General features: G+C 38.7%; 2 protein-coding genes and 1 long non-coding RNA gene across 16 annotated transcripts in view; 2 read left to right on the top strand and 1 right to left on the bottom strand.

The window, feature by feature from the left end:
* SOAT1 (sterol O-acyltransferase 1) overlaps positions 1-5,430 on the top strand; it is a 64,914-nt gene extending 59,484 nt beyond the window's left edge. For all 9 annotated transcript variants that reach the window (XM_081485904.1, XM_081485900.1, XM_081485906.1 and 6 more), the window contains 3 exons: positions 234-369; positions 983-1,128; positions 3,194-5,430. In XM_081485904.1, coding sequence (XP_081342030.1) covers positions 234-369; positions 983-1,128; positions 3,194-3,250 — 339 coding nt within the window. In that variant the 3' untranslated portion in view covers positions 3,251-5,430. The remainder of the gene's footprint in view (positions 1-233; positions 370-982; positions 1,129-3,193) is intronic.
* A 4,134-nt stretch (positions 5,431-9,564) lies between these two features.
* LOC145504681 (uncharacterized) lies at positions 9,565-12,667 on the bottom strand. Its single transcript, XR_014052391.1, has 2 exons — positions 12,560-12,667; positions 9,565-12,320 (listed from the first exon to the last, which is right to left on the bottom strand). It is a non-coding gene; the product is annotated as an uncharacterized LOC145504681 (long non-coding RNA).
* A 1,149-nt stretch (positions 12,668-13,816) lies between these two features.
* AXDND1 (axonemal dynein light chain domain containing 1) overlaps positions 13,817-27,785 on the top strand; it is a 69,695-nt gene continuing 55,726 nt past the window's right edge. For 2 of the 6 annotated variants that reach the window (XR_014052388.1, XM_081485897.1), the window contains exons 1-9: positions 13,817-13,879; positions 14,260-14,452; positions 16,938-17,110; positions 17,900-18,003; positions 20,425-20,545; positions 21,199-21,284; positions 23,627-23,683; positions 25,186-25,288; positions 26,522-26,643. Coding sequence is in view for 4 of the 6 variants with exons in the window: in XM_081485897.1 (XP_081342023.1) it covers positions 14,374-14,452; positions 16,938-17,110; positions 17,900-18,003; positions 20,425-20,545; positions 21,199-21,284; positions 23,627-23,683; positions 25,186-25,288; positions 26,522-26,643 (845 nt within the window). In the remaining 2 variants the exon portion in view is untranslated. Of the gene's footprint in view, positions 14,169-14,259; positions 14,453-16,937; positions 17,111-17,899; positions 18,012-20,424; positions 20,546-21,198; positions 21,285-23,626; positions 23,684-25,185; positions 25,289-26,521; positions 26,644-27,785 lie in introns of all 6 variants that reach the window. The other 4 variants (XR_014052387.1, XM_081485896.1, XM_081485899.1 and 1 more) reach the window with 3 other exon arrangements.

Below are 27,785 nucleotides of genomic sequence, written 5' to 3'. Positions count from 1 at the left end.
CTTTCAACATTAGTTTTGGAAATGCCTCATTTAGTGAAATAAGGATTTTTAAGCATAGATGTTTTTTGTCATTATTTTAGTACATTTGTATTCCTCCAAGGAGTAAACTTAGAAAATCAAACACAGATATAATTAAATGGGTGCCTTTAGTATGTTTTCATTGTGTCTTATGCAGTGCATGTTTAATTACTTACTTTTTGAAAATTGTCTTTACTATTTTCCTTTCACCCTAGTTTTTCACAAAGAGGTTCAAGACAGCTGCCATGTTGGCTGTCTTTGCTGTGTCTGCCGTGGTGCACGAATATGCCTTGGCTGTTTGCTTGAACTTTTTCTATCCAGTGCTCTTTGTGCTCTTCATGTTCTTTGGAAGTGAGTATCTTGGCATCTCGTAAGTACTGAGTATAATGCTTAAAAGAGAAACTTAGAAAATAAAATAGAAAATTGATGTAGAAAACTAGATAGTAGTCATACCATATCAAGGCAGTGTTTGTCAGATGGTAAGAACATTGTAATTTTGAGTAATTATACACAATTCTGTTTCAAGATGTTTACATTTTGATGTTGGGAAATGAGCTAAATAACCTCTTGAAGATTATTGATAACTCTGCTTTGGTAGCTCATAAAAACTATAAAAAACCTCGCCATTCTTAAACTCTGTTCACAGTGTTCACCCTCTGAAAAAAACTAACCCTTTTTTTTGGGTGGGGTGGAGAGGGACAAGTTAGAATATGAATGCTTTCATCAAATATATATTTTCTCCTATTCGGAATACTGACTGATTTCCAAATAATCACTGATTAATAAGTTTTAACAATGAAGCTTCATTTTTACTTTTATGACCAGTGGGCAGAATAGAACTGTATATACACAGTTGAAGCTATTTATGATAACTGAATGATTATGGCAAATATCTGAGTCTCCTAAACTCCTGGTAGATTGTTTTGATGACTGTATATAACTTTTGTTGTTTTCATAACTTTAGTGGCTTTCAACTTTATTGTCAACGATAGTCGGAAAAGACCAATTTGGAATGTTCTGATGTGGACTTCCCTTTTTGCGGGCAATGGAGTCCTCCTGTGTTTTTATTCTCAAGAGTGGTATGCACGTCAACACTGCCCTCTGAAAAATGTGAGTCTTCAATCAGACTGGAATAGAAAAGTAACCTATTTGTCCTCTGATTATGAGAGTTGTGGGTAGATTAAGGGAAAGGGAGTAGTGGAGACGGTAATGAATTAATGTTAAGGGGAGGGAAATGTGGAATAAAAGCAATAACTTATCTCATCTTACTATACTGTCCTTGAACTTTTTCTTTTCTTTTGTTTTCTTCCCATGAACTCTCCTAGTTCTTGGTTCTGTCTCTCTTTTTTCTCTCCTCATCTGATTTTACTTTAGCTCCTACTAATATTCTTCCTGTGCCCTGAAAGTGCAGGTCTTCTCCAGGGTTTTCTCGGTGGCATGTGTATCCATCCCAGCCCACAAATATTTATCTTTTACCTCTTCCTTTCTGAAGTAATAAACTCTTCGTAACAGTGTTCAGCTAGACTCGTATGCCTATGAGCCCATTTCCCTTTATTTTTTCACTGGAAGATAATTGCTTTACAATGTTGTGTTGGTTTCTGCCATACAACTCTCATCAGCTATATATATATATTCCCTCCCTCTTAGGCCTCCCTCCCACCGCTGGCACTCCACCCCTCTAGGTTGTCACAAAGCACCAGGCTGAGTTCCTTATGTTATCCAGCAGCTTCTCACTATCTGTTTTACTCATGGTAGTGTGTTTATGTCAGTGCTACTTTCTGAATCCTGTTATTTTGTTTTTGTTTCCTTTTTTGTAATTATGTGAGAGTCCCATTCTTAGAGCTTTAGCTTTTAGCTACTTACAGATAACTCCCAAATATTGGCGGGGTGTGGCGGTGGTTTCTTGATACATCTGCCTGGGTATTTCTCACTGGTACCTATGTGCTTAGTTGCATGCAACTCTATGTGACCCCGTGGACTGTAGCCCACCAGGCTCCATGCAGTTTTCCAGGCAAGAATACTGGAGCGGGTTGCCATTTCCTGTTCCAGGGGATCTTCCCCACCCAGGGATTGAACCTGCATCACTTTCGTCTCCTGTATCGGCAGGTGGATTCTTTACCACTGCACTACCTGGGGAGCCCATAACTGAAGATACTCGAAATCAAATCAGTCAGTTTCCCTTCTAAAGCTTCTGCTGTCCACTCTGATTTTGCTGTGCCACTCTCAACCCCCTCCTTATTTCCTATGAATCCCCTTTGTGCATTTGAACCAATTGCTCTGAACTCGGTCTCTCATCAGTCTGCTCTTTGCACTCAGATTTCACCTGTCAGATTTTATCAAAATCTTGTTTGGATGCAATGTCATCCATGAAGCTTTTTCCAATTCTTGCTCCAGTCTCTTTTCTATTTCTGAACTTCCTCCTCTTCCTCATTTAGATAATTCAGTAATTTTAAACTTTGTATTATTATAGTAATTTGCGTATATTATCATCCTTAACCCACCACCATTTAGATTTGGGGTGGTGCTCATAAAATAAAATGCAAGATACAGAAAAAGGGTAATGCCTATTTGGAATTTAGTCAGGAGTCCATGCAGTTTTGTAGATTTTACTGGACTTAGCCTCATGTAAAGCTTCTAAATCAAGTAAACTGTGCTGTAGATAAAAATGATGAACTTTTTTTGAATTAGTGAGGTGCTTATAGCTTAAATGCTGGAAGGCATTTAAGACATGTACAGTATGTGGGCTTCCCTGGTGGCTCAGTGGTGAAGAGTCTGCCTGCCAATGCAGGAGACATTTGAGTTCGATCCCTGATCTGGGAAGATCCCACCTGCTGCAGAGCAACTAAGTCCATGTGCCACAGCCGTTGAGCCTGTGCTCTAGAGCCTGGGAGCCACAACTACTGAGCCCGCGTGCTGCAACTCCTGAAGCCTGTGCACCCTGGAGCCTCTGCTTCACAGCAAGGGAAGCCACCATGACGGGAAGCCTGCACACCACAACTAGAGAAAAGCCCGAGCAGCATCGAAGACCCAGTATAACCAAAAATAAATAAATACATAATAAAATTAAAAAAAAAAAGTACAATACGTAACAGCACCCCCTTAATCTACCCCATACCTCATATGTACAGAGCACACAAATAAACTACTCTTCCATTTTTTTTTTTCCCCCTTGAAGCCCACATTTCTGGATTATATCCGGCCACGTTCCTGGACTTGTCGTTACGTGTTTTAGAAGCTTGGACTTTGTTTCCTTCCTTGACGCTGAAGATTGGATATTCTACCTGACTTGGGGCCAGCATCTGTTTTCAGCCATCATGAAGTTATCTGTGTTATTTGAACCACTTCAGGCTTTGCAGATGGCTCACTCCATTCCTAGGTCACCTGAAAATGAGCTGTTAGAAGTTTACTGGAAGTTTGGACACTTTTAAGCAGTCAATTTTTTTCCTTTTTGGGAGAAGGGAAACTTGCAGCTGATGTAATGACAGATTTTCGCTAAGTCGTATCAGCTTAAATCTCAGAAATTCGGTTTTGTTTCTTAACTCCATCTAATTAGAGACCAGACATCATGTTTTCTTGGCCACTGAATTAGCCAAAACACTGATGAAGAAATCATTTAAGTACCTCTGACTTAGAAAGTTTTTCATGCACACTGTTGGAATGTATGCTAACTAACCATGCAATTGGGAAAGAAAATAATGTGGAATGTTTTGCTATTTCTAGTGGAGAAAATATCTATTTTTCCAAATATAATCTTGTTACATGTCCTAACTTGTATTTTTCTTTTAAGTTCAGGTCTATTCAATTTTTATCTTGTTTTTGCTGTACTATGTGGTCATGATATCTGTGAAGCAAAATTATCCCTTACACCTTGAATTCTTGAGTTTGCATCCATAATATTATATATCGAGGGACAAAAGTGGGAAAAGAAAAAGAAGTGAGACCAGACAAAGAAAAATATTTTCTAACGTATGAAGGAGTTTTGAAAAAGAACTTGCAGAATCAATCATGTGTTTAAACTATTTTATTGTAGAACTTATGTAGAAGATAAATTTTTTGTTGTTGTTTAAACTTTCAGGTAATAATTTCTTTGAAGTTATTTAGAAGTAACCATTGGTACAGTTGTTTTATCTAATGAATACTGACTTCCGTTATTTTGCAGACTAGTGAGTCTGTATCGTAAGTATTAACCACCACCATTAATATTAAAGGGAATACTAAAGATCCAGAGAAGCTGGCTTCTGCATTCGCTCAATTATTCTTAATGGTAGTATACTTCAGGTACAGTAAATAATAGGTGATCATTTTCAAGAAAATGTACTTTATTGTGTGATGTTCCCATGTTTTAGGATGCCTAGGGCTAATAATACAATGTGGTGTGTAGGAGTTATTTTGGTTGTTTATATGAGGTATGATTATGTCTGTAAAGATGGAGCTTTGGAAGGGACTTTGGAGACCATGTAGGTTCACCCCAAAGAAGGGAGACTTAATTACTCAAAACTGGAAAAGCAGCCAACTTGAGAAGCTATTATCTTGGTATTCTAGCAGCCCTACTGCTGTCTAGAAAGTTGGAAGAAGTCTTTTTTAAATTGATTTAAAGTCAATTTGAATCTCACAGAAAGGTAAGTAAAATTTCTTAATAATCATAACTTTATGTGTACTGCAAGTACCCAGCTAAGTCCCCTCTTTTATTTCCCATACCTTTGGTCTAGTTGAGCTTAGGCAAATCCACCCTCAACAGGCAAAACGGTACCTCTAGAAAGGTTATTTTTAAAAGGTACTCCACATGTTCCCAAGCAGTAATTATCTGAACAGTGGTATTGTAATTGTAATGAAATAATAGTCCAATAAGACTGCTTTAATAAAGCTCACAATTTCCAGCATTTTTATTAAAAATTAAAATGAGTCAATCACTGGAACTTAGAACTACATTTTAAATATAAAGAGGGAGCTGAGAAAAGCATACTGGTTTAAGATGTGGTTATGAATAAGCCAGTCTATTGAAGCTAGAGAATGAAATTCTTAGGTCTGTATTTTTTGTTCAGTACTGTGAATGTACACTGTCATTGAGAGGACTTTGTTGCTCTGTACTCATTCTGAATACTGTATTTATTAGACTGATCAAGGCTAGGTTTTGCTTGTTTTTAAACTCTTATCCTCCCTTTGTTTATTAGTGCTTTTTTTCTGCCCAAGATTTTAAAGTGACAACAAATAATATGTATATAACTATAGACTCTTTAGAATAAGATTGTCCTAAGATATTTTTACAAACACTTAAAGGAAAAGCCACTTTCTGTGAAAGACATTAGTTTGACAGTCATGATCTTACTGCTAGCTGCTTTTAATGAAAGTCTTGCCTTTAAAGAACTACTTACACTCTTTAAACAAATAAATTAAACTAAAACTTCTTACTAACGTGTTTCAGAAAGATTTATTGAGTTTTTTTTTCTTTCCTCTCTTTTGCTAATAGACATGGAAATTATTTTCACTTATGGAATGATACTTTTTTCCTTTTGAAAAGTAATGAGTTTAAAATTTCTTTCTTATAAAGTATTAATTAATTTCCTATAAAGTATAATCATTAGTTTGGGTGTGTTATCTAAGAGAACAACTAAGATCTCTAATGTCATACATTTGTTAGATGCTTTTATTCTCAATTCTGGATAGGGAAGGAAAATGGAGGGTGTCTTTATTGGTTTTTGGTGGATTAATTACTGCAGTTGCCTAGGTAAAGTTGCTTCCTCATGTTAGAGCTTAATTAGAAAACCGAGGCTGTAATTCATTTAGTATGGGCAATTTTCATCATAATATAAAAACTATACTTGCCTGAAAAATTGAATCCTCAAGTCTTTATAGGAAACATAACGGAACATTTTATGTTTTAAAAGTTGGTTACATCGGCTACATAGGTTAAAAAGATGTAAGTTATGAATTATTGAAGTCTTTTATGCAAAAATATTTTTGTTTTATGTGGAATTATGTAATTTGGAATAAAGATCGTTGTTCTCTCTGGGGGAAAATGACGAAGATAATGAACTAGCATAACTGTAGTAAGTAGGTGGCCTAATACACTGTATTAGTTTAAATATGTTAGTTTTTTGAAACCTTTAAGAAAAATTAAATTGTTAGGCTTAAGCCCAGCATATCAAACAGATAAAATATAGCTGCTTCTGGTTCAGATATAGGGATATAGGGCTGGAGCCCTTCTCGTTTGGTTGTACCCATTTCATCCTACCCAAAATACCCAGCTTGTAAACCATCAGTGTGGCAAAAACAAAAAAGTCCATGTACAGACTTGTAATTAAGATAACCTCATACTTACTAGCAGTGGAACCGAAAGTCGAAAGTCACTGAATTTATCAGAGCCACAGTTTTCCTTGTCTGTAAAATGGGGATAATAACTACCTCACAGGGTTGCTGCAAACAAGTAGCCCTGGTAGAAATAGGACCTCATTATTTTGTTACTCTCCATAAATTTCAAACCTAAATCCTTACTATTATATCATTGGAATCCTTAAAAAAAAAAGACCTGGGCAAGGAGAATGTTTCCTGCACACTCCCAAGAATATATACTTTTCTTTTAAATAGACTCTCAGGATGATGTGCATTGGCTTTGCACCTTGATATAATAGGCTCTTGTGTAATAGAATTGGTAACAAAATTGCTAAAAGCATTTCTGTTGTCATCTCCAAATTTATTTTCAGATTTATCTGTTTAGTATTAGGGTAGGGTGGCAAACTTCTAAAAGGAAGTTTTTTGCCTGAAAGTTAATTGCCTGAAAAATTGAAGCCTGAAGTCTTCATAGGAAATATAACGGAACATTTTATGGTGTAAAAGTTGGTCACATGGGCTACATATCCTAAAAAAGATACAAGTTATGAATTGTTGAGGTCTTTTATGCAAAAAATGTTTTTGTTTTCTGTGGAATTATATAAGTGTTTCTGCTTTTACCTAAGTATTAAGTGTTCAGAACTAGTGTATATAATACTTAGAAATCGTGGAGAAAAAGACTAGTCCTTACTTGTGCCAATATAAGGATACTTCTAGGCTTGGAAGGTAGAATAAATCTCAAAATGGAAGACAGTTCATACTTCCTTAATAAAGCTTAAGTGATTTATTTACTAATGGAAAATTTCATGTAATTTATATGGTTTAGATAATAGTTATGTGTGTGTGTGTGTGTGTGTTTACTGTCAAAGAAAGCTCTGTCTTGGACATTCTTTCACATCTCCAGGCTTTTATGTTTATGGCTCAGAAATGGAAGGAACTGGGACATAAATGTTTTGAAGACTAAATGAATATCATTAGTGAAGCTTATGTAAGTACTGTATTAGTTTCTAACATCACTGAAGCTTCTGTCAGGTCACAGAGTGCTGGAACCCAGTTTTTAAAGAAGGTAGAATACGGCTACACTGGTTGAAACAGAGGAGTCCTTCTTGCTTGGTCCACTGGTGCTCTTCCCCACCCTGAGTTTAATGCCCAGTTTGAAAGTCAATAGATGATAAAATCCATAATCTTTAGGTAAGTAGGAAAGATGTACAGGACATATAATCTACTAAATCCTTAATAAAGTTTCCTTGTCTTCCCTGTAAAGACTTATTATAAATAGCTAATTTAGATTTGAGAAAAATAAAGGCCTAATTTCAGAAGTGATAGTGTTTTTAAAACTATCTCTGTACTCCATTTTTTCTAAATGCTTTCTTCCTTATTTCTACATTATTACATTCACACTTCTGCAGTGAATATGCCCCTCCCAACCGAAGGCCAGCCTTTATGCCAGCAGATACGTCACTATGCTTTGTGGTGCTCTTTAGTGTACCTTAATGAAGTGGTAGCCTAAACATCCGAGGTGTTTAGAATTAAAAGGGGCCATAGAGATTATATAGTTTTTATTTTCAACCCTTTGCTCATATTTCTATCAGCTGTTAGCCCAAAACCCAGAGATCTAAGCATATAAACACAAAAGCAATGAAGCAATAGAACTATCCAGTTGATTTTGAAACATCATGTATTGAAGGTATTTGTGCCAGGCACTATGCTTGTTGGTACTGAGGAATATGATGACTGAAAAGAGAAATTTTCTCCCCTTCTGACATTTGTTTTTCAGACTAGAGGCATGTACAAAACTGTTAGGTGTCATTTTGGGGGGCTCTGAAGAGCTCTGGTACCATAGTCCTTTATGTCTCAACACAGAAAAGAATTTAGCAAGAGGCAAAGTGAGAGATAAGAAGTGATTTATTAGAATAGGACACTTGTGGGGTTTACAAGTGGACAGGTGAGAAAGGCTGCATCCCAAAACTTACTGATGCTACAGTTTTATAATCAAAGGAAAAGTGGGGAGGGAGAGAAGAACTCCTTTGACTTTCTTGAGTAGACATTATGCTTCCATCGTCAGTTCCTCCAGGTTGAGCAGGGGAGTTTTCTTGTCCCTACATGGTCAAACTAGATCTACAAGTTACTGTTTTTTATGTTTTTAGAGAGTATATCCTAGGAACCATCAACTTACTGAGCTCACGGGGCAGGGTGTGAGTCTTACGCCACCATTGTTTTATTATTTTGGGGGCATGTCTCATGCTTCTGTTTTACAGTTTTGTGGTTAAGCAAACCTGCTCTATTGAGTAATCATTAACTTAAAGGGGTCTCTCCCCCTTCTTTTTTTCTATTTACAACTCCCTAGTGGGATTAACTGTTTAATCACCTGCATGTCCCTTTACTCTGTCCCTATCATTTCCCCCCTCCAGTTGTTTAACCTTTTACCCTTAAAAGTGGGTAAAGGGCAATTGATGATCATTAGCTACTTCCGGCTGAGACGAGACATAGGTCAGCCTAATGAAGGAGTAAACATCTGGCTGTCCCTTTTCTGTTGGGAGAACTGTAAGTCAGTGTCATTCTGGTTAGCATCATCCTTTTTAGCCCTCTTAGATGTTAGGCATTGGAGGATGAGTCTACAAAAAGATTTAAAAGAAATACAGCAATAAGCATTAGAAAAGTCATTAAATTCTTAAATTACATTGTGGATTTTAACATGAGAAGAAAATTTTTCAATAGCTAACTATTGCTCTGGTGAAAGCTGCTATATTTATGGAAAAAGCTGCTCCAACCAAGGCTATTATCCCAGGGGAAACACACCCAAGGGTGAGGAGAGACCTCCTTTGTACTCCAAGTTAACCAAGGGGGTAATTTTCGGCCTAGCTATTACCTACAGCTATGTAAGTTATCACTAACTGTCCCTATGGTTCTGCCTGCAAGAGGAATTTCTGATAAAAATCAAGAAATGTGCTTTTTTCAGTGTCTGATCTAAGTCTGGCAGATAAGTTAGGGGATTTTTCTGAAGACCCTGAACATTTCACACAGGAGTTCACCTGGTTAATCAGATCTTTTGATTTCACCAGGGGGAATTTACAGATTTTTATCTCACTGCCATACCCCTGAGAAAGAATAGCATATGATACTGGTAGCCAGAGTCCATGCTGACCAAATGACAGCCCAAGCCCAAGAGGGCCAATCAGTACACCAGGTGGGGAACAAAGCTGTCCTCAAGGCAGATCCACAATGAAATCACTAAATTTATTGATAGGGATAGATGGGACCATATGATTGTTTTTAATAGAAGGTATACAAAAGTTACAGTGAAATTTGCTAATTATGAAAAAAGTGAAAGAAGTACAACGGGGGCCAGATGAAAATTCTGCCATTTTTCAAGGGAGATTAGTGAAAGCTTTTAAAAAGTATACAAATGTGGATCCCCTTCCCCCAAGAAACAGGCCCTTTTGGCTATACATTTCATAGCCCAGTCTGCCCCAGACGTCAGAAACAAAATGTAAAAAACAATTGCTGGTCCTCAGACCCCTATGAGCATATTGGTCCAACTGGCTTATTTGGTTTTTCAATAATAAAGATATGACCAAAAAGGTGGAACACACCCAGAGAAATAAACAAAAGGCCCAAATGGTGACAATGGCTTTGTCCACTCAGGACAACCAAAAGGGAGACCAGGCTTTCTGTGCCAATCTGGCCATGGTGGGCCACAAGGCCTGTGGGTACCAAGACAAAATCAGTGTGCCCTGTGTGGACAGAAGGGACACTGGAGGGAAGATTGTGATTGATGTGCCCTTTGCAAGCAGCCAGGGCATTGGAGGGGCTTTCCTGGTGGCTCAGATGGTAAAGAATCCGCCTGCAGTGCAGGAGACCCGGGTTTGATCTCTGGGTCGGGAAGATCCCCTGGAGAAGGCAATGGCTACCTACTCCCAATATTCTTGCCTGGAGAATTCCATGGACAGAGGAGCCTGGTGGGCTGCAGTCCATGGGGCCACAAAGAGTAGATACGACTGAGCAACTAACACACAGAGCATTGGAAGAGGAAGTGCCTCAGATGCTAGAGAGTGATGGGGGTCCCTCAGCCTTTGATGCTTTCACAATCCAAAGGCCACTGGGGTCCAAGTCCAAAAGTGGCTTTGCCTAGAGATGCCATCTATATAACGAACACCAAAAAACAATTCTGTCCTTCTAGGGGTAAGGAAGCCATTTTCATCATCAAAGGATATTAACAAAAAATGAAAAGAGATTAAATCTATACTGAGAAGACTCAATAGACCCTTAAATATAAAACATTTTGGGCCTAACTAAAAACAAACAGATTGAGGCCTTAAGTGATCCTCTTCCAGATTTGGAAACTGCTTGGGGGAAAACAGTTTGAATCTTCAAAATCATGGTCATAATCTCTCTTAATGACTTTCTAATGCTTACTGCTGTATTTCTCTTAAATTTTTTGTAGACTCATCCTCCAATACTTAACATCTAAGAGGGCTAAAAGGATGATGCTAACCAGAATGACATTGACTTGCAGTTCTCCTAATAGAGAATGGACATTCAGCCAAGTTTTTACTCCTTCTCCAGGCAGGCCTACGTCCCTTCTCACCTGGAAGTAACCACTGATGAATCATTCCCCTTTACGTGCTTTTAAGCATAAAAGGGTAAACACCTGGAGTAGGGCGTGATAGGGACAGAGTAAAGGGACATGGTCTTCCCAGGTAGCTCAGTGGTAAAGAATCTACCTGTCAAGCAGGAGATGTGGGTTTGATTCCTGAGTTGGGAAGGTCTCCTGGAGAAGGAAATGGCAACCCACTTAAGTATTCTTGCCTGGAAAATCCCATGGACAGAGGAGCCTGGTGGGATGTAGTCCATGGGGTTGCAGAAGAGTTGGAAATGACTTAGTGACTAAAGAACAATGTGGTGAAAATTAATCCCATTAGGGGGTTGTAAAAAGAAAAAATATGGGAGACCCCTATAAGTTAATGATTATGCAGTACAGCAGGTTTGCTTAGCAACAAAAGCATGAGACATGCCCTAAATAATAAACCAATGGTGGTGTGAGACCCACATCCTGCCCAGTGAGCTCAGTAGGTTAATGATCCCTAGGACATGCTCTCTGCACACATAAGCAGACCTTGCCTGACCATGTAGGGACAAGAAAACTCCCCTGCTCAACCTGGAGGAGGAGCTGATGATGGAAGCATGATGTCTACTCAAGAAAGTCAAAGAAGTTCTCCCCACTTTTCCTTGGATTATAAAACAGTAGCCCAAGTTTTCCTGGTGTGAAATTTCCCACCCGCTTGTAAACCTCACAAATACCCTATTCTAATAAATTATTTCCTGTCTATCACTTTGTGTGCACAGTCATGTCCCACTCTGCGACCCCATAGATTGCAGCATGCCAGGCTTCCCTGTCCATCACCAACTTCCAGAGCTTGCTCAAACTCATGTCCATACAGTTGGATGGTGATGCCATCCAACCATCTCATCCTCTGTCATCCCCTCCTCCTGCCTTCAGTCTTTCCCAGCATCAGGGTCTTTTCCAATGAGTCAGTTCTTTGCATCAGGTGGCCAAAGTATTGAGTTTCACCTTCAGCATCAGTCCTTCCAGTGAATATTCAGGACTGATTTCCTTTAGGATTGACTGGTTTGATCTCCTTAAAGTCCAAGGGACTCTTGAGTCTTTTCTATCACTTTGCCTCTTGCTAAATTCTCTTCTGCACTGAGACATAAAGGACTATGGTACTGCAGCTCTTCAGAGCCCCTGAAATGACGCCTAATGGTTTCATCTAAATGCAGGGATTCCACCAGCACTACTTGGCATAAAGATTCCATCTTAATACAAAATGATCCTGAATCCGAGCAGCAGGACTCCGAGGCCTTCCAGGGGACAGACATCCCACCTCACATCCCCTGCTTCCTGTTTGCAGAAAAGCTTTAGCCTTCTAGGCCTTTCCCAAGTTCCAAAGAGCAAATTTAGGGAAGTGAGAACACTTAGAAACAAAGGAAAACAAGATAAGATAACAGTTTTACTATAAGCAAGTCAAGGACAGTTAGTTCCTACTCAAAGCCTATAGATAAATATTCTGAGCCATATCCTCCAGTTGTTTTACAGATAGTAACCCCACCGCCAGACGGAAGAGGTTGAATGCTCATGAAAGCACATAGACCCCAGACCGTTTGGAACCATAAGGTTAATGTTGACTCCTGAAATATCACCTGGTTAACTCACCACTAATCAGGAATCAATCAGAAAAACGTCCACGAGCTGATCAGGTGCCTGTGCCAGTTTCTCACCTTGACTTTAAAAACGCCTCCCTGAGAGCCATCAGGGAGTTCTGGTCTTTTGAGCCTACTCTCCTTGCTTAGCACCTTGCGGTAACGTATATTATCCTGATTGTATCACAATCAGGTGTCAGTCAAATGGCTTTGCTGTGGGTCGGGTAGAGCAGAGCCAGTCAGGGTAGTGTCAAGAGGGGGTTTTCAGCTCCTCTGTTCCAATGTATTTTTCACATAACTTACTGTGAACAGGTTTTTAAGCAGTAAGACCAACGATTTGGTCGGGTTGTCTCTGCCTGAGATGCAATCTCCTCACCGACCTTCAGCTAAAAAGTCTGTACCTAGGAATGCCTTCCGCCTGCAGGGAAAGTGGGGGTTGGGGTTCAGTTCAGTTCATTCGCTCAGTCTTGTCCGACTCTTTGCGACCCCATGGACTGCAGCATGCCAGGCCTCCCTGTCCATCACCAAATCCCGGAGTTTACTCAAACTCATGTCCATTGAGTCGGTGATGCCATCCAGCCATCATATCCTCTGTCCTCTCCTCCTCCTGCCTTCAATCTTTCCCAGCATCAGGGTCTTTTCAAATGAGTCAGTTCTTATCAGGTGGCCAAAGTATTGCAGTTTCAGCTTCAGCATCAGTCCTTCTAATGAATATTCAGGACTGATTTCCTTTAGGGTTTGGGTAGGGGTTGGGGTATGAGGTGCGCGGGCGCTAGTGGCGCTTAACGTATCCAAGGAAGACTCGGTGAAAATGCCAAGGACAGAGGCAGCATCCGCAATAATGCCTCAGTTGATGGGATCTCAATACTTGTTGATCACCCCATTTCCCCCTGTATTTGGCTTGTGGAAAAACAGAGGAAACAACAAAAAAGCGGAATGAAGGGATGCGAAACACTCTTTCAAGTCGGACCCCGCCTTAGGTCCCAAGGTGGGAGAGTGGGGAGGTGGAGGAGGCGGAGAGCGACCCTGGCTAGCGCCTGCGCACTGGCGCCCACACGCTTCGGAAGCCCCGGGATCCAGGCACTTTCTGACTCCGTGAGAACGGCTCGATTAAACATTTTTATTCTTCATGCAACTGAAAGTGGGTTATGGTTTAAAACACATCCGATCTCCGAGAGATTGTTTCTTAGCCGTCTCCGTCGTCCGCCGGCACCGCCGAAGGCAGCCGCCATTGAGGGTTGCCAAGGCTGGGGTCCTGGGTTTCCATGACGACACGAAGGCGTTCGGGAAAAGGCGTGGCGACAAGATGTCTGGCGGGAAACACAATTTACGGGTACGGGTTGCAAGTGTCCGTTTCCCATCACTTCTGACGGCAGAAACGAGGTCGAGCTCTGCCCGACCTCGAGTCGGTGAAGCTGCGAGCGCGAGGGCGGCCTGTGGGGAAGCCAGGATCCGGCCGACTCGCCTCGAGCCAGGGGCGCCCCTAGGTGGTGCCGGTGGTCGGAGGGGTGGGTCCAGCGTGTCCTTCCCGGCCTGGGCCCAGACTCTGGGCCTCCCACAGGTGTTTTAGTTGCGTCAGATATCTTGGGAGAGCCCAGAAGTCTCCCCAAAGAAAACCCAAGGTAGATGAATTGTAAACTCCAAATTTAACATGAACACTAAACGGGTATCCCTCCCTACCTTCCCTTCTACGTCTGTCTTTTTTCCCTGCAGGTCTGTGTTGCAGCCCTGCCAAATCCCAGTACTGTATACCGCTGATATGTTTGTAGATTAGCTTTCCGGAGGGGTATTTCAACTAATTACAGAGAGTGCTAGGCATTGCTTATAATGTCACTCCCGAAAACACCCTCCACGTCAACACCTGAGGGCAAAAGCTTGAAAATCTCTGCATCCAAGGATGAGACAGGTAACGTTCTTCCAGGCCTAAGTAATCGTGACCATAATCAGAAATCACAGCCATTCACTATTTTCCTTAATCTGGGATTTCAGGATACTTTAGTTTTGTTTTACCAATATACTTGTTTAAATAAAATCAAAAAACCTTGCCGTTTATAATATTTTGCAGTACTGTTTCACTACTCCGCGTAAGGATTGTTATTTTTTTTTTCAAATGCTGATGAGTTTTATATTGTTCTGAATTCAACCTATTTTAAGTACCAGTGGTGGTTTGAAACAGTACTTTTGGGGGTTTTGGGGGGGATTTTTGTTAAGGAACTAATTTGTATCAGGTTTTAGTAATTACTCTGAATGAAGGTACTTATATAAGATTTTCATTCATATATAGATGTGCAGATCTGTTCTAGAATAAGAATCTGCCAGACTCATTTCTCCCCTCCTTATGTTAAAGGTTCCTCCAGCTCACCTACATCTTGTTTTTAGGAGAGACTCTGCTACAGTCCACTTACCTTTTTTTTTTCTTATTTCTTCTGATATTCTGACTCAGTCCCAAACTCTCAAGAGATAGAGATTTGGTAATGTGAACTTCAGGTGTTTTGATGGTCATCAAAGCATGATACATCCTTACAAAAATTAAAATAAACCATGCTATGTGAGAAGCATAGATTAGTGGAGAGTTCTTTAAGAAGAGTGACAGCTCAGCCTTCCTTGACTAACTACATAGGAGACTTCTCCTGTATTAGGTGTTCACCTTCTCTTTATAACTCATCTTTCCTCATTAAACTGTGCAGAACATTCTTTGTACTGTTAACTTACTAGTTTGCTCAGATTATTCTACTCTTTTATTTGTTTGTTTTTGAGCAAGCTCTGGGAGTTAGTGATGAACAGGAAAGCCTGGCGTGCTGCAGTTCATGGGTTTGCAAAGAGTTGGACATGACTGGGCGACTGCACTGAACTGATTCTACTCTTTTCATTTCTAACAATCACAATTCTACTGTTAAATCCAACTCAAATCCCTTCCACTCTGTAAATGTTCCAATTGAATTTTAACCTTTGAACTGAGATAGAAAAAATTACTAAGTAATTTGACAGTTTTGAAGAGAAGAGATTTCTTTTGTGATTTTCACATCAAAGGGGAAATAGACAGTCCTATATCCTCATGCTATCCCGGTTAACTGATCAAGTGAAGTGAGTCGTTTTCAGTTTTGAATTTGGAGTAATGGAGGTTTATCGTTGTACATGAGTTTTTGAACTGATGTTACTGATGTGAGTGTAACAGAGCAGAATGAGCACAGCCCTTAGCAGCCAGCCATTACTGTGCCTCATTACTCCGCACCCTGTTACTAGGCAACAGGTCTTGCTCAGCCATTGCTTGGTGCCTTAGTGCGCCCTGCTTGCAAGCAACCAACTGTTAATGAAGGATTGTCAGGTGTCCTTCTCAGCCATTGGTCAGCACCGCAGTGGCCCACTGATAACTGTCAATGAGGGATCACTGGGGAAATGATTCAATCAAGGATCACTGGTGTGGTGGTCATCAGGTGGAGAGTGAGGTAAGAGACAGATACAGGCCTTCTCCTGGAGGCCCTCCAGCTTACCCAGCCTTGGGCCAGCAGGTGAGCTAGAGGGCCCAGGGAACAGCCTGGGGACTACGTCCTGTGGGGCTCCAGAGCCCTCACTAAGGCCCTCCACTAGCCTTGGTCCAGGCCTTGAGGCAGCAGTGAAATTCTCCCTCATCCCTGTCTCTGTGACCTAAGAGCAATGGCTGTCTGCCTGGGTCGCAATCTGTGAGACCTGGTTTCCCCCATTTGGGCGGCCTGAGGAGACAGAGGGCCGGTTGGGTTGGATGCCTGGCTCCCTCAGGGATGACAGCTGGGCAGGGTGTGGGAACCTGGCCCTGAGGGAGCTGCCAACTGAGCTCTGTCTCCTCTTAGTCAGGACTGGGACCTTGGAGGGTGAAAGTCGTACCTTGGAACCTTGCTCTTTCTTGTCAGGACAGAGAATACCATTCATCTGGTAGAGCTTTACAGGAACATCATTACCTGACCATGACCGGACCTCAAGAACAAAGAATCTGACACTGAGAAGTCTGCAACAACTAACCACGCCCATCCCTCACCTTTTGCTTTTAAAGGGACTTACTGAAAGCTTTCAGTAACTCTGGGGTTCTCAGGGTATGAGCTGCCCATCTCCTCATGTGAATCTGTAATAAACCTTTCTGTGTTCCAAACATTAACGTTTAATATTGTTGGGCCTCACTGTGCATAGGACACATGGATTTGTGATTTCGGTAACATGAGTAGGGCAGACAGTATGAGGTTTTTTTTTTTCTTGACTAGATGATTCAGTGTTTTAAATATTGTTGCTATTCTTGGCAACCGGAAGCAATGGTTCTCTGTCAGCAACATATATATAGGATTGATGAGACAGCCTGGGAATTTCTAACTAACTAAAAAAAAAAAACTACAGTAAGCTTTTCTTTCCCATTATTTTCTTAGGACTTCCTGAACTAGAGGAGAAAAAAATTTTGGTGGATCGGTCAAAACCCCTTCCTACTTCCCTTCAAAACGAGTTCATCCCTGAGGAAGTTCTGCTTTCTCTGACCAATGCAGCCAATGCTGGTCCTTGTCCTGAAAACTTACTGCCTCCTAAGAAAATTAAAACTCCAAAGGTGTGTATGTATATGTGTGTGTGTATGTGTGTATAAAGTACTTGGGAACATTTATCTTGACATCTAGTTCATTAAGTATTTATTTAATATATTTTATATTCCAGATTGTCTTAAAGATATTTTAAAATTAATTTCCCAGATTGACAGCTAAAATATTTTGCATGAATACTTTCAAGAAAATACTTGAGTATATCCATTAACCTGTTTCTATGTGATTTACCTAAATGATCGTTACTACTCTTAGTCTTGATGTTTTTCTTTTTTTTAAAAAAAGTTATCTGTTTATTTGGCTGACTTGGTCTTGGTTGCTGCACCTGGGCTTTCTCTAGTTGCAGAGAGCGGGGCCTACTCTCTACTTGCAGCACGCAGGCTTCTCATTGCAGTGGCCCCTCGGTTATGGCCGAGGCATGCTCTATGGTGCCCGGGCTTCGCTGGTTGCTCCGTGGGCTCGTTAGTTGTGGTTCCTGGACTCAGTAGTTGTGGAGCCCGGACTCGGTTGCTCCGAGGCTTGTGGCATCTTCCCCAGCCTGAGAAGTCCTTGTCCCCTGCATTGCAAGGCAGGTTCTTAACCACTGTACCACCGGAGAAGCCTGGAGTCTTGATATTTTTCTTTCACTATAAAGTTGTTCTAGTTTCAGTCTTTCTTCTTGTTATCAAATAAGAATTATACTTTTTTTAAACAATATCCAAATGCCTTTAATGTACTCAAAAAATGATTAAGAATAGATTTCATTTGACTAGAGCGCCCTCTGCTGTGTATTCATGGGTTTGTTTGTTTTTTTTCCCCAGGGTACTCTTCCTCGCATTGTTGACCACGTCTGGCATAACTCTATCCGAAGAAATAAGTTCAAATACCTGCTTGACCATCCAGTTTCCCTAACGGGAGCTGGAAGGTAAAGAAGTAAGATAGTGGGGTAGATGCAGATGAACAGAGTCATTATCTCATTTTGTATGATTTCCTTGGGAGGAACACAACTGGAAAAAATCACAGAATCATAGTTTTAAAGCTTGAAGTATCTTTAATGAACCAGCATACAATCTGAAGAGGGCATAGGTCTACCTTTTGTGTATGATTATTATTAGTAGGATGGCAATGGAAGCTGGCTCTTCTGACATTTCACTCATTTAAATTTGCTTTGGTGTCCCTTTGTGTACTTGTCCCCTTTCTCTCCTATTCCTTGTTGTACCCTAGTAGGAAGGACAATATCAGGCAGAATGTCTTTAGGGCCTGTTTTATTTGCACTTCTGAGAAGAGCTAGGTAACATAGTTTCATGACATGCAAAATCTTGAAAAATAAGTGCTTAAACCCTGGTTTTCCTCAGAGCAAACCCTTAACCTTTACGTGTGTGTGCTCAGTTGCTCGGTCATGTCTGACTCTTTGCAATCCCATGGACTGTAGTGCACCAGGCTCCTCTGTCCATGGAATGTTTCAGACAAAAATACTGCAGTGGGTTGCCATTTCCTACTACAGGGGATCTTCCAGATCCAGGATCGAACCCAGGTCTCTTGCGCCTCCTGCATCGGCAGGCAGATTCTCTACCACTGCACCACCATCAAGGAAGTGATCAAATCAGCAAGTTACATTTGTTGTTTTTATATCATTCCTAAAAATATCCAAAGGGTCAACATTTTCCGTGTGAAGATTGTGATCTCCTAATTTTCTGTGTATGGTTCATTTATCAATTTACTCCCTCCAGAAAAAACTTACTCCTGCCATGCTCCTTACTGAAATACCACTTAATAGTGAGTTTATAGTTACTAATACTTGGGTAGATTATTTAGTCTTTCTGAGCTCAATTTCTTATTTGTAAAAAGGGAATAATAGACTCACTCCATTTTGTGTACGTCCCAGGGATGTAGAAAGCACAAATGAGATAATGAATACAAGAGCACTTGTAAAACTGTATACTGCTCTTACTGCTGTGTAAATATAAGGTGTTTTTACTCAGTTATGTCTCAGTGCTAGAAAAAGAGGCAGAAATTTAGGCTATAGGCTTCTGTGTTCTGGAGCTTTGGTGTCATAAGTGTTAGTACTTTATTTTATGCCAGTGGACTATGACTTTAATTATTAACATTTAATAATTGGTAGTTATGAGGTATTTGAAGTACTTGGAAAAATTATTAGCTCTGTCTGAGTGCAGCAGTAATCTGACATTAAACTTTTAATGTCAAATGACATCTAGGTAGGAATTTTTAAAAATGTGAAGATCTGTAGTATGGTAAGACAGGATAATGGCCTCTCTGAAACATCCTCACGGCAGTCCTTGGACCTTGTAGATGCATACCTTACATGGCAAAGGTTACCCTGATTTGGCATTGGCAAGAGACAAGAGGAGGGTGACTATAAAATTAACAAGTGTTAGTGACAGATATTGAGGACAAAGGATGGGACAGAATCAATTATGAATGCTAGATTTTTGATGAGTAGAGTGGTGGTTAGAATTAGTGATTACAGAAGGATGAAAAGTTACAATGGGGGAGAATTATTTAGTTGTATCTAGAAGTAACAAGTACGATAAGGTGAAATTTGATAGCATAGCCAAGGGAGAAAGTGTAGGGAAAGCACAGAGGAATGAGGATAGGATCTTGTGGAACATGTCCGTTTGGTAGGCAGGAGGTCACAGAGATGTCCAAGAAGGAGTGGGTGGGACAAAAGAACCAAGGGAGTCCAGTCATACAGAGGGCAGGGGAGAGGAGAGTGTTTTTAGAAAGTGAGGTGATCAACCCTGGAAAATACCCCAAGAGAATAGTGGAAGATGAGAACTGGTGACTTAACTGTAGAAAGTCATCCTCAGCTTTCTGGAGAATGATTTCAGCAGAGAGATGGGAATGAAATCAGAATTGCAGGGAAATTTTAAGAAGTTGAATGTTGAACAGAAAGTGAGAGGTAGATCAAGGTAACTTAACTACAATGCACAAAGGAAGATTTTTAGAAGAGGAAACGACCTGAGTTATAGACCGGAGGGAATATTCCAAGAGAAAAGGAAATACACAGAAATTATAAGTGATGGAATGAGATCCCCAAGGATGTGGGCAAAGATGAAATGAGGGACTGCAGTGGAGGAAATAATCCTGGGGAATAGAATACATCTTAACCTGAGGTTGAAGGAAAGGAGAAAGAAATTTGAGATGGAGAAGGGGAAGGATGTGGGGGAAAACCCTAATGCCTCAGCCTTCTAAGTAAAGTATGAGATTAGGAGATGAGTTTTGTGTCCCTTTCTACCCACTAGAAGGATGTGTGTGGACATTTCCCACTTGTATCCAGTAGCCAAACAAAAAACTTATTTTGTAAACTTTTATTTTTTAATCTTAGGGATATTTCTTTTCTGTATGATGTTAAATATGTTAAAGGAGAGACGAGGGAGCATGCAGTTTGTCCCCCACGAATGGACCGTGCGTTGCAGTCACGCGATGGCGTCATTGTACCTCATAAGGTAAAGAAAGCATTTGACCAATAACTTCCTCTCCCTCTCTCGACTTAAAAAAAAACAAAAAACAAATCCTCAAAATATAAAGCCATGCCAAACTTTAACAGCCTGCATTGTTTAGGTTTTCTAATTTTTTCATAGCACTTTCTAATTTTTTCTAGAAAAGGGAATTTACTGGGAGAAGATCAAACATATCTTAAGCAGTTTTCCGAACTACAGCTATTTAATCTTGAAAATACAGTATAGGAGCCTAGATTTTTTTTTTTTTTTTTTAAGAAACCCACAGTTTAAAGTTGTAGAGTTCTTAAAAGTAACTCAACACCGTAAACCAGCTATATTTCAATTTAAGAAAAGGCAGAAAAAAAAGTTGTAGAATTCTTATTTTTGGCAGGTTGCTAAGGTAAATTTTCAATAACTCTTGAATTTTCAAGTCAATAGATTTCTTTGTATCTAATACTAAAACCAAGATTGTTCTTTAATTCATGGTTAATTTTTTAACTTGTTTTCTGCTAAAAGTTTATTATTCCTTGCCATGACCCATATTACTAAGTGTTGTTATTTCTCTAATCAAAATCTCTTAATAAATAGTATCCTTTTGGGATAGGAATTAGGATTTATACGACTCATCTAATGTTTTTATTCTTGTTCTTTTTTTTAAGCCAAAGAAACTAACAGATACATTGATTCCTGAAGAATTTCATATTGTGTCAAATACAGGAGTTTCAGGTTTAGAGTGTTTTGATGAGTGAGTACTGGGGTATATACTGAATATCTGACAAGTTGAGCTGTTTCCTGCTTACCAGACATAGAGGAACCTGAGCAGTTCACTCATGTTCCTAGGCAGTTGGTCGCTGAGTTGTGTCTTACTCTTTTGTGACCCCATGGACTACAGCCTGCCAGGCTCCTGTGTCCATGGGATTTCCCAGGCAAGAATACTGGAGTGGGTTGCCATTTCCTTCTCCCAGGGATCCTCTCGACCCAGGGATAGAAGCTATGTCTCCTGCATTTGGTGGGCAGATTCTCTACCACTGAACCACCAGGGAAGCCTTTTCCTAGTCAATATCTACAATGAAATGACTAAACATTTGGCTTACCATGCTAATAAAATTTAAGGAAGGTATCAAAAACTAATGAAAAACGTCTTACTTAAAAGAGTTTGAAGCAACAAGAATTTACTGTGTGGTGCAGGGAACTGTGCGATTACAAAACATTCAATATCCTGTAATATCTTCAATATCTTGTAATAACCTATAATGGAAAATAATCTGAAAAAATATATATAACTGAGTCACTTTGCTGTGCACCTAAAAGTAACATAATATTGTAAATCAGTTATATTTCAATTTTTAAAAATTTGAGATTTTCGTGATTAAATTGTTCTCTGTCTTTTTCCTATTGTTTAATTTTGAATGAAAAAAATTAGATCTTTGTTCTGAATGCTTGCTTCCTCTTTAGGAATGGTTTTGAGCTATGACAAAGGAAAGTAGCCCTCTAAGTTGAAACCTCATAATGCATGCTCTAGGGCTTAACTCCAGACTTCAGACTAGTCATTTCCAGTTTTCTTTGATTCCTGCTTTATGAGATTGAAAATGGTTTTATTTTCCAAAACAACACTTCAATGTTTCATAATTTGAAATTTGAAAAACTAAAACTTTGGACGAGTTTTTATAGTAAAATATCCAGAAGCTGTCATTCATTTCACCTTATCCAGTACATGTGTTATATGGCATTTCCTTATAATGGTGGGTTTCAGAACAGTATTTTGCCAAAGGGAACTAAATGGAACTCATTTGGGGGGGTGACTTTTAATTTTTTATATAATTTTAAAGTTATAAAAATGTTACAAAAATAGGACAAGGAACTCCCATGTACTCTCTCCTGACTCACTGAGCAATTACATTTTGCCTCATTTGCTTTAACGCACACACACACACACATACTCTCTCTCTCTTAAACTATTCAAGAGTAAGTTGGAGGCCCTCATGACTATTTGCCACCAAATACTTTAGTGTGTATTTTCTTGCAATGCACTAGTTATAGATCCTGTTGATGACTTTTTTAGCTCCATCATTCTTGTAAATGCTAGTGCTGTTTTACAATATAGACTCACAGATATCTCCCTTTTTTTGATGAGTCATATTTCTTTGCTATATTAATGTTCAAGTTTTTCCTGATTTTTCTAATGCCAGCTCCTTTGAGTTGGCTCTTGTGTTCTTTAGGCATGTGCCCATCATTCTTTCAATGTCTCTTATTCTCTGGCTCAGTGAGATTTTCATATTCATCTTCGATTTCCCAACTCCAGCTCTGAAATGAGCTATAAGTCACTTCTTCAAGAAGTACTGTTTCCCTTTTAGTGGAGAAGAGTTCTCAGAAACCAAGATCTGGGTGCTAGGTGTACTCATTGCTCCCAGGGTATCATTGCTTCTAGTCCCTCTCACACACTCACTTTTGAAACTATTTTGAGCCGTTATAGTCCCTGAATATTTTTCACTAATCTAAATTCCGAAAATGGACCTTATTAACCAACTGTGGTCCAGTAGGGGGCAGAAACAAAGTAAATGTTTTTCAACTGGAGGAAGAAAAAAGATACCTAAATAATAGTGAATTTGAAGAATTACCATGTGGTTCTCATTGTGATACCCACTTAGGTATAGGTACATATTTCCAGGCGACAAATGTGTGTGTTGGGCATCAGGAAAACTGGGTTTGGTTTCATCTCTGCTTCTTATTAATTTTGTAACCTGTTTAGTCACTTAACTTTGTTGACTTCGGTGTTCTTAGAACATTCTTCCACCTTTGATAGGTCATTTTTTTTTAATGAATCAAAGAAATTTTTGTGTTGTGATATATTGGAAAATGTGATTAAAGCTCTCTTTCTTAAATGTTTTAAATCTAAGTATCATTATATCTGTGTCCGTAGATGTCTAAGGCCATTTAAGTATGATCTTGTGTGTAAAACAATGGACCTTTCTGATTGTCTCCAAGCTTCTCAATTCTTTGAGATCTTAAGTTTTTCATGTTTTGTTATGTGATAAATAGGCCAAACGATTTTCTTACAATAGCATTTGCCTGTCTTATTTATTGCAGCAAATATACTACTCTCCTCACAGATAGTGAAAATAGGCTACTGCTCTTCCCATCCATGTAAGTACAGTTTATTTTGAGAATGTTTTTAAGAAAGAATAACTATATTTTTTTTTTCCTTTTTATTGGTAGTTTATTACACAAAAACAATAAAATTATCTTAGAAACCCAAGACAGTGATTGCCTACATTTCTATCATTTAGTCAGTGCTTTCTTTGTCCAACTGCATATTGATTCTTTACATATTTATAATAACATCAAAGTGCTAGAAAACACTTTTTTAAAATTATCATTTTAATATTTTTTGTTGTTCTTGTTTTTAAATTTTATTGTGGGAAGAATATTTAACATGAGATCTACCCTATTAATAAAATTTTGTGTGCAATACAGTGCTCTTTTAAATTTTATTGTGGAAAGAATACTTAACATGAAATCTACCCTCTTAATAAAATTGTAAGGATGAAATACAGTGTTGATAATTATAGGCACAGTGTTATACAACAAAACTCTAGAGCCTTGCATTATTGAAATATTATGTCCTTGATTAGCAACTTCTCATTTCCTTCTCCGCACAGCCCTTGCAGACCGCTATTAAACTCTCTGATTCTATGAGTTTGACCATTTTAGGTACCTCACGTAAATGAAATCAAGCAGTGCTGGTTCTTCTGTGACTGGCTTATTTCACTTAGCATAATATCCTCTTGTTACATTCATGTTGTTGCATAGTGCAGAATTTTCTTTTTTTTTTTAAGGCTGAATAATATTCCTGTGTATGTGTATATACTTTTTCTTTATCCATTCATTCATCGACGAACATTTAGGTTGTTTCCACATCTTGGCTATTGTGAATAGAGCTTCAGTGAACACGGGACTGCTAATCTCTCTCTGAGATCCTTTTTTGGGGGGTGGGGGAGCCACACTTTGCAGCAGGCAGGATCTGAGTTCCTTGACTGGAAATCAACCCTGTGCCCTGTGCAGTGGAACTGTGGATTCACTGGACCACCAGGAAGTCCCTCTCTTTGAGATCTTGGTTTCAAGTCTTTTAAGTGGGATTACTGAATATGTATATAAGATACCTTTATATTCTACATTTAACTATTAGTATTTCTCCCATTTTGCTATAGGCTTTTTTTCCTTATCTATCCTTTGTCCATTTTCTTTTTGATTGTGAGGTATCTGGTATTAACACCTTGTTAGCCAATATTAACAACTTGTAGCCAATATTAACAACATGATATTTATCACTCCACATTTTTCTATGTTATAGTCTTACACAATAGGTATATAAAATTATTTTTGAGGGAGGAGAACAGAACATTATTTTCTTTATGAAAAAGAGGATCATACTATTTGTATTTTTTTGGTTTTTGTTTTGTTTTGGTATTTTGTTTTACTGTATTATTGATATTCCACAAGATTAGTACATACAGGTATAATGCTTTAAAATGCCGTTAATATTCCATAGTATGTACATTTTCTTTATACATATTATGTTCCTTTTGCCTGTTGAGCATGACCTATTGTAACATTAATTATATAAATCTGCCATATTAACCTTTTAGGAAACCTAATAAGAGAATAGAAGTGGTCCAACTGAATGATGTGATGGACACTATGCTAGAGAGGGCTGGTGTGGAAAATCAGGAATATACAGGGCCAACCAAGGTAATTGCAAACATCAATGAAAACTAGTGGTTAAGAGCATGTGCTCTGGAGGTAAAATGCCTGGATTGGAATCCTGACCATGCCATTTATTAGTTGGTGACGTTGGGCAGGTCATTTAATGTATTTGTGCCTTGATTTCCTCATCTGTAAATTACAGATAATACTGTTTACCTCATAAGGTTGTTGTGGAGATTGAATGACGTAATGAATGTAACGTGCTTAGGACAATGCTTGACATGTGGTAAGCACTGTATAATTTTTTATTATTGTTATTGTATTTAATCAAATATAAGGCACCATTGATAATGAGACCCTTATTTTATGTACCACTAAAAACGCTGCCAATTAAACCATGCTTTCTTACCACTTGTGCTTTTTATTTTGTACCTAATGAAAGAGCTTTCTCAGTCTTACATAGATATAGATTTTTTTTCTTCTTTGTGGGGCTATTTCTCTTTTGTTTTGTAAAGTTTTATTTTTATAGAATTTGAAATTTATAGACAAGTTCAGTGTAAGGCACTCCTATGTAATCTTTACCCAGATTCATTGTTTACATTGTGCCCTGTTTGCTTTATCATTCTCTTTCTCTCTCTGTATACATCCTCTATGTGTATGGGTTTTTTCCTGAACCATTTTAGAGTAAGCGGACAACTTCATGCATCTTTATCACCAAACATTTTCGGGTATGTTTCCTATGAATAAGGACATTCTCTTATATGTCTATAATATAGTTATTAAAATCAGGAAATTTAATGTTGATATGATAATATTATCTAATATAGTTCATATTCAAGTTTCAAATTTTATTAGCTGTACCTATAATGGTTTTTATAGCTATTTCCCCCTCTATTTCAGGATCCCGGGTCACACAGTACTTTTAGTTGTTGTGTTCCTGAGACTGTTCTCTGGTTTTCTTAACTTTGATATCTACAGAATGTTCCTCAATTTTGGTTTGTCTGATGTGTAATTATTCAATTTAGGCTTTGTATTTTTGGCAGGTATAACATAGCAGTAATACTGTGACTTTCTCAGTGCATCATATAAAGAGGTAAATGATTAGACAGTTTATTAATGTATCATTTTTATATATATTTATAAAGAAAAATGTAAGTGAACAAATTAATCTAGGTATTTCAAAAACTTACACTAAAACTTCAGAGTGCTTACCCCCTAAGATGTCTTTTACTGGCAAGACTATAATAAATACTGATTATCTTACTTATCTTTTGCCAGATGCACAAACTGCTTCATATACTGAAGAAGGAACAGACCATTTATAATACAGTATTTCATGAACTGATTCGACAAGTCAGTGTGGACTGTGCAGATAGAGGAGAACTACTGTCCAAAATCAGGTTCGAGCTGTTACTGGAGTATCCCAGTTTCCTCCTGAATTTTGTGTTAGAATTATATTTATATCTGTTTTTCAGAAAATCACAAAAATATACGTCTCTATTCTATTGATAATAAGGGACCCAACTGTATTTCTAGTCTATTTTATATAGTAAAAGTATATTATCTGAGAACTTCCTTAAGTTGATTTCTGTTGGGATGTTTGACACCCTCTTCTTTTATGATGGGAGTGAAATGCTATGTGAAAAAGTGGAAAAAGATAGATTCTGAAGACAGACCAGTCTGGTTTTAAATCATCATCTAGGTGTATGACCTTGGTAAAAATCTATACCTTGTTTTTCTTATCTGTAAGTGAAGATAATAGCTATGTGAAAATTTACATTTGTCTATTTTTTCACTTGTAAAGGATATTTACTGAGTGTCTACTCTGGGTCAGGCATTAAGATGCTTCATAGAATTGTGGTGAGGTTTAAATGAGAGCACAGAAGTAAGTAGGCGCTGAATACAAATGATTATTATAGATTATGATTATAAATACTATTAGTACTATAATTCTTCTTCTTATGACTATGGTACTTTTCAAAAGCTGAAAGGAATAGTAGAATACTGGGTTCTGATTACATATCTGCAGCTTACTTGCCATGGAACCATAGGCAAATGATTAGATCTCTTTGATTATCTGTAGCTCCTGAATGGAAATTAACAGTATACATTTGCCCTATTTGTCTACTGTCTGATTCGTGGAAACAGAGTGTGCCTCTCTGACAGTACTCATTAACTAGAACCAAAGCCATCAATAGGAGACTGATCAAGATTAGAATACTAAGGAGTAAGTTGTTGGAACACCATCAAGAGCTGCAGAATGCCAAATTAGAATGAGGATAGGGACAAATGAAGGCTGAGTTGTCACTCTAAGAACAAAGTCAGGAAGGACAGAAGAGGAATCAATTGGAGAGGAACTAGATGACTGTGTATCCAAAGTTTCCTTTAGTGAGAAATTGATGTGAGTGGAACTCTTCCAGCTGATTTCAGGAGTTAGCTTTTATGGGCCAAAATAGGGTGGGGCCCTGTTCCAGGAAGCCTAGACAGAAAGAGATAGGGAAATCAAAGCCAGAATTCTTGAACAAAAATTGAGTCAGACACT

This window comes from Giraffa tippelskirchi, chromosome 5 (assembly GCF_054371585.1).
Source record: "Giraffa tippelskirchi isolate mGirTip1 chromosome 5, T2T-mGirTip1v1.2.pri, whole genome shotgun sequence".
Taxonomy (NCBI): domain Eukaryota; kingdom Metazoa; phylum Chordata; class Mammalia; order Artiodactyla; family Giraffidae; genus Giraffa; species Giraffa tippelskirchi.
Note: the sequence above shows the minus strand (reverse complement) of the source record. Positions and strands in the feature narration are given on the sequence as shown.